Raw genomic sequence first — 7,188 nt, forward strand, 5'->3', positions numbered from 1 at the left:
TTTCGATAACCCTACTCTGTAGTATAAAACAAAGATATTTTTCTTTTCATTCCAGTCCAAAACTGTGATAGTTAAAGTTACTTCCTTGCAGTAGTGTCTCGGAACGCATCTCTCAGCAGATTGCTGTATTGCGTTTGGAGGGAAAAGAAAAAGATAGACTTTGAAGATCAGTGGCTTTGTTGTTAATTCTAACTGGTGATTGAATCAGCCTAATTAAGTATCCTTTCTGCTTTGAGTTTTCTGTTTTCTCCTGTAACTAACCCAGGAGTCCCTGACCTTGTGTTTGGATTCATGCAGACCTCTGGAAAACCCTCATGGCTTGAAGCAGATTTCAGGAGAAGGATTCTGATTTTGTTTGGTTTCAAAAATTACAGGCATATCTGTGGCTTTAAATAAGCAATAACGTGGTTGGCCATGACCTGAAGACCACCTTTGTAAAACAGGTGTAAAGATCATTAATTACTCACAAACTGAAGTGCCTGACCTTGCTACTAAGAATGCCAAACCGGCGCGCATTAGTGTGGCCATGGTGGGTCATGTGATGTGGCTTGAGGTAACCACGCATCCATCACTGGTAATGTCTTCCAGCTGCTGTCAGGCTGACCTAGGCTTTAATACAGCAGAAACACTACTAGCTCATTAGCTGTTGTCTGTGCTATTCCACTTAAAATATACTTAGCTTCTATTATGCTTTCATTTGCAAATTGACGAGTGTCTCTAGGACAGTGAGATTAACTGCAATTTTAAGATGGAGGCAACCAAAATTTATATACAGTAACTGAAGTGTACTTGGATGCATAATTTTCTTTTCATACAGTTAAAAACTAAGCCAGAATCTCACTGTCTTCACAGTCAGTGAACTTCAGTGAAGGGTGCTTTCATAGGCAGGTTCAATCACACATGTTGAATTTGTAACACAAGCGTTCAGAGGAAGAGAAACACTCTTTTCTTGTTTCCTGTAAATAATTAATTTTATGTTTTTACTTGCCATAAAGCAGAATTTTTCAAGGATTTCTCTGTAGCAGGACCTTCAGGGTTACATTCAGTAATTACCAATTAAAGCATAAATAGAGCATGCAAGCTATATGCTCCAAAAGTTGTTCTAGTTCTAAAGACTCTCCAGAAACAGAACAGTACATAATAAACTTCTGAAGTGCTACTTTTATTTTTCCTTTCCTGCACACAGAAGTTATAAAACTGCATATTTACCTTTTAGTAAACATCTTAAACAGGTCTTGGAGTAAAAACAGAAGATGCACATTCTGCATATTTAGAAAGAAATGGTAGTTTCCTAAGTCCAGGAAGCTTAAGGTTTAACTTCTTAACACTGTGGTTTTGTTAAAGCTCACCCACAGCCATTTTAAGTGCAAATATCTCCCCAGTTTTACAGTGAGGCACCAGATGCTCTATTCAGGTTCTAGGTACAATTTCATGCTCGCCAGACATTGTCTCCTTAGCCTCTGGCCCCAAAACAGCAGAGAACCAGCCTGGCACCACCCTTCCCCAGTTCATTCTGCAATGTGGAATGGGTACATGCCAGGTCAACCATTTCAGCTCACCTTTCCAGAACAAAGCTGCCAGTGCACTGAGTGAGGAAGGTGAAAGGAAGAAAAGTGATTATTTCTGATTCGTCCTCCATTTACATATCGAGTGGATAAAATTAAGTATAAAACCTGAAGTGTATGAATACCCATACATTTCTTGTGCAGTCAGCAAATACAGCATCTTAGTACAAGCAAATTGGCTCAGACCGTTGCTTCCCAGTATCAGTTCCAGCACTCCTCTCCCTTTGCCTTCCCCCCCCAAATAAACAATTTCCCTGAAATGGTGTCTTCTAATAGAAATTATATTCTGAAAGCTTAAAAAACAAATTTAAGCAGCTAGTGGAATTTTAAGAGCTGTTTGGGTTTAATCTTGAAAGGACAATTCCACAACACATAAAGATTTCCAGGAACTGAAAGCAAATCTGAAAGCCAACAGACAAATATATGTCTTTTCCATCTGCACTGTTTTTAATCTATTACTTTAAATTCCTATCCAAGCCCTTTAAGAGTGCCCAGAAAAAAACATTTTCCAATGTAGTCGATGGGGTTTCAAATCACCAGAAAGCACACAACTTGCTCCTCTATGCTGCATGTACAAGAAAAGTGACCTCTTTTTTTTTTCCCAGTGTACATTTTTATGGCATCAATTTCTGTTTGAAGGTTAACTCCTTCCTACATAAACTTTTAATAAGGAAAGAAATAGAAGGAATAGTACAGAGATATAAAGGTAAAGCCTAAAGCATTTGTAAGATATGTAGGAGCTGGGACTCCTTTACCAGTATCAACAACAGCACCAAGTCTGCACTGCACATTATATTTTAAGTACTGAACTTTATTGCAATTCAATAAATGCTTCTATGTAGCAATCTCAAACAAGGCCTCAGGTTTTGTATTCCATAAAAACAAACTACAAGTTACGCTAAATGGTTATTACAGACACACAAAGTAATCTTAAAGCCAGTGCAGTGTAGAACAGTACTACAATCATAATAACTGTCTATAAGATTAAATATATATACATTTTTTAAAAGCCAAAAACATGGAAGTGGAATACATTAGTGATTAAATATAAGATTATATAGTCTATAGCAGCTTTTTTAAAATATTCAACTACTCTATTTATCTAGCAGCAACATTGTCTAATGACTGTTAGCTTGTATTTTCCATCAGTAGGTGGTTTATTCCAATATTTCATACAGACTGTAGGTATCTCTAATCATCACATTAGCAAGAACCAAGTTCCTACTTAAAGCCTTACTGACATTGGTAAAAGTAGTTACAATACTGCAACTTCAGTTTAAATAAATCACATGTTAATTGTCTCCTTCATATTAGTACAAAACAGACTGCATACTTCATGAATATGTTTTTTCTTCCATTACAGACTATAAATGCATGGAAATTTCCAGGAGGTCTGTCTAATCCAGGTGAAGACATTGGTAAGTCATAGGATAACAGGTCAGACGTCAACAGAATTATAAAGACATTAACAATACTAAAATACATCGTGACCCACATCACTCCTATGACTAATCACTTCTTTGAATTAATGTTGAATAGATGAAGTGACATGATCCTGTGACCTTAATGGTAACAGGGTAACATTACATTCAAGGCAGAGCAGCTTTGTATTTATAACATTTATGCTTTCCCACAATTTCTCTTAAACAAGTGCTTGAAACCAGCTTGGTTTTTTTCTAGGCTTGTTGAATATGCTGTAACATGAGCCAAAAGTGCAGAGGTTTAAGGTAATCAGTGTATGTAATTCGTGTATAACCCAAATAAAACTGAAATGGCGAGCTCAGCCCACACTGGAGTCCAGGGCAGTGAGCTCAATGATGTACTGAGCAAAAATTTCCAACTCTCCATTTTTATGTGCAAAAATAAATACACTTGTTTCCTTCCACCCTTGTCCATTTGATTTGTTTAGACTAAGAGCTCTTGGGCACAGGACCAGCATCAAGTGCAGCCTGAGTCTTGTGGGCACCTACTTTCAACCAAAAACGTAAGGCACTTCTGTATTAAAAAACAATGCTGATTTGAGGACAGCCATAATTTTTACCCAGTGTAGCACAGCTGATGATGAATACTGCTGAAGTTATGTTCAAAGGTGAATCAACAAGGGTGTTTACTGAAGAGACAGAAAATTGTGCTTTTTCTTCTCCTATCTCACCCCTTAAAGTTACAATCCATAGACTGGTTAATTCTTAAGTTATATTGCAGTTAGTAGGTAGGACTTGGTTTAAAAAGTTGCATTTGCTCACATTAATTTAGCCCACAGCAGTATTTGGATATGAATAGATTATTCTGATAAATAATGCTGAACTCAGAAATATTGCTGAGAGCAACGCAGCAGCTCTGGCAAACTGGGTATCAAGCCCAAGTTTCCTGAATCTATTTCACAGAAATATCTCTATATTCTCTTAACAGTCTTCCTGCAACAATGTGTGGAGGGCTTGTATTCCAGTTCATTATTTCAATACAAGGAGAAATTTTCTAGTTACTGGGATATGGTTGAGTTGTAGTTTTTGTCACGGTTCATGTTTTAACTAAGTCTTTTTGTCAAACACAGTGACAGAAATCAAAATTATTTGCTTGACAGTGCAAATACATGTAATGAAGTGAAATGGATTCATGTTTTGAAAAGAATCCCCAACTCTGGGGAAGCTCACTTTTAGTGACAGAGAACAGATGTAGGCCAGGAGAAACCAGAGGGATTTTTGTAGTAAAGGAAAAAATGAGCAGCGCTGGCTACAGCTTCCACAGGGGAATACTGTCACTGAGCAAGCCAGTGGCCGTCCCTGAAATAACAGGTGAGACTATGGCTGGAGACTGGATGTAGGTATTGAGAAAGACCTGGGAGGAAACAAGTATCTTACAGCTTCCCCCCCTGCCACTGCTAAACTGGATAATAATAAAAGTCATGATTCTCTGCATCACATCTTAATAGTTCAACAAGATATAAATTAGTGAAGCATAAAATATAGTAGAGCTTAATTTTACTTTTTTATCCTTACATCAAACATTCTAAACTCACAGTCATTCAAGGGACTAAATTTAAAATTACAATTACAGATTACAATTACAATTGCAATGCTTGAAGATCCTGTGATTATATGAAGTGACAAAATATATGGCTGCCTACTTGAATGAGTACAAACTGACTTGCACAAGTAATTTGAAGAGTTCCATAATGCAAATTAAGCAAAAAGTGCACACAATTTTGTATTTTAATATTTCTGAAGCTCAAGCCCTAGTGTTTCTTCTAGTTCAACTGTCATATACTTAAATATATATATATATACACATTTAAATAAAAGGAGAACAGAAAAAGGCACTTTATCTAAAAGCAAACCTCAAAGCTTAAATTAAATTTCTAATTATTTCATTTTTCTTACCATATCTTGCCTCAGAATTCCTTATGATCTCAGTCGTTCACCTTCTTTGACCACTTTTGTGTAATACAGCCCTTTGCCTGATAATAAAACCACTTGCCACAGGGAGTGGCATAACCACTATTTTAAACCAGGGGACTGCAGGGGCCTCTCTGGGCAACATAAAATGCAGTCTCTCCATGGGTCAGTAACGGTAAATTAGTATCTTCTCCCATGTACTTTTCCTCATATGCAGCAGCCTTCTAACTAATTAATACTGCAGTAAAGTCACAATCATCTGTGCTCTGCAGACAGCATGTACTAGTGGGTCTCCAGTCCCACCATGTACTTGGTGTAAACTTTACACAGATCGTTCCACTACAAGATGAAATCTGAGCTGAGGCAGAAGTATGTGCAGAATCAGGGCCATTAATATACAGTTGTTTGGCCTCTGCTGGATAAATCATTTCGTTTATATATTGCTAGCCGCTGCAAGTCCTGAAATTATTTTCAGTATTTAAAATTACCCCTAAAATGTCTGTTTTGTTCACCTCTGACATGTCAAGATACAGGGTTCGGTAGGAAGGTGAATCTCTGTAAGGTCTTGTAAAATGTATTTTGCTTTTGGAAGTAAGCCAACACACTTATTTCTTACTGCAAATGAACTAACTGAAGCAGGTAACATTGCAAAACAGCTATATGAATTTACCACTCAAAGATGACACAGCTATGAGTTTACCTAATTTGAAAAAAACCTAGTATTTTACCTGCCAGTAGCTATCCCCAGCAAGGAGGATTTAACTGGGCTACAGTGTAACTAAAAAATTTTGAGAAATAAGTGGAATGTCAAAAATCTCATTTGGGCTCCTCAATTTATTATTAAAGAGAAAAATCTTCTCTTTTGAAGAGTACTGGATAGATGGGTCATTCTCTGGCTTTAATTGCAGTACACCGGCCCTCCAGACCCTTGAAGTTACACCTACTCTTGCAATGGGAAATGTGAACACTTCCATCACTTTGGTTGGTGCACGCAAAGTGTACGTGTGCAGCACGTTTTCTGCAAGAACAGGCTCTGTGCTATACTGGCATTATGGCATATTTGAAATGTCACAAGAGACCAGATATATTTTGAAAAGGACTTAGTGCCAACTTTCTTCAAACAATACTTTTACCCATGCTGTTACACCTTGTAGTAAAGTGCAATGAAACAAAGATCAAGCGATCTGACATACATGCAGGTGTGTTCAGCTGCACAGGGTCTGAACCTGAAACTGGATAGAGGCAGGGAGAGAGACAGGCTAAGATTCAAAGGACTGAAAAGATGGTGCAGTGCCATCTTGGATTAAGAGATCAGCGGAGCTAGCAACCACCAGAATGTCCACTTCAAAACCACACCCTGTACAGCATTACAAAAGTTTCTTACTTTGATCATTTTGTAGGATATACACAAGAAAGCCATCTAGCAATTATTTTTGACCAGGAACCAAAAAATTAGCTTATCCTGGTGTTGAAACTAACAGGCTTAGATTCTGAAAAGGTTATGAAGCAGAACAAAGAGTTAGAAATTTTCTGTGATCAAAAGGTTTAAAGACTGTTCTGCTATTCGTATATGTATTACAAGGATTGTTCTTTTTACCTAGGAGACACAGCAGTTCGAGAGGTTTTCGAAGAGACTGGCATCAAGTCAGAGTTCAAGTCTATCCTAAGCATAAGACAGCAACACAAACATCCTGGAGCCTTTGGGAAGTCAGATATGTACATCGTCTGTCGCCTGGAGCCCTCCTCATTCAGCATCAGCTTCTGCCAGCAGGAGTGCCTGAGGTGTGAATGGATGGACCTTGAGGAGCTTGCCAGGACAAAATATACTACTCCTATCACCAGCAACATAGCTAAACTCTTACTTTATGGATACCGGGAAGGGTTTGATAAAATTGACATAACCATGAGAGAGTTTCCAGCTGTCTACACAGGCCTGTTCTACAAACTATACCACAGGGAGCTGCCCAAGTCCTATAGAAACATTAAATGATAGCAGTAAATTTCACATTTCATTATAATAATAATTTAGATTTGTTACTGTAGTAATTTAGACCATATTAAAATTATCCATGGAGTTTATTTTTAGGTAATTATTAGAAAGTAATTATTTACTCTATTCTCTAATAACCTATAGAGATATAAATTATTTTAAAAGGTAAATATTCCTGTAAGTGTGCATAAGATTTATTTTGATTTACTCTGTAAAGCAAACATAAGGTAAATAAAATAGC

The 7,188-nt window shown here is 37.3% G+C and overlaps 1 protein-coding gene across 1 annotated transcript in view; it reads left to right on the plus strand.

Moving 5' to 3' along the window:
* NUDT6 (nudix (nucleoside diphosphate linked moiety X)-type motif 6) overlaps positions 1-7,176 on the plus strand; it is a gene marked incomplete at its 5' end in the record, with an annotated part of 13,238 nt that extends 6,062 nt beyond the window's left edge. Inside the window, 2 exons of the mRNA XM_010188891.1 lie at positions 2,929-2,983; positions 6,559-7,176. Of these exons, the coding sequence (XP_010187193.1) occupies positions 2,929-2,983; positions 6,559-6,947 (444 nt within the window). The remainder of the gene's footprint in view (positions 1-2,928; positions 2,984-6,558) is intronic.
* Positions 7,177-7,188: the final 12 nt, after the last annotated feature.

Source organism: Mesitornis unicolor, unplaced genomic scaffold, assembly GCF_000695765.1.
Source record: "Mesitornis unicolor isolate BGI_N332 unplaced genomic scaffold, ASM69576v1 scaffold36787, whole genome shotgun sequence".
Lineage (NCBI taxonomy): Eukaryota > Metazoa > Chordata > Aves > Mesitornithiformes > Mesitornithidae > Mesitornis > Mesitornis unicolor.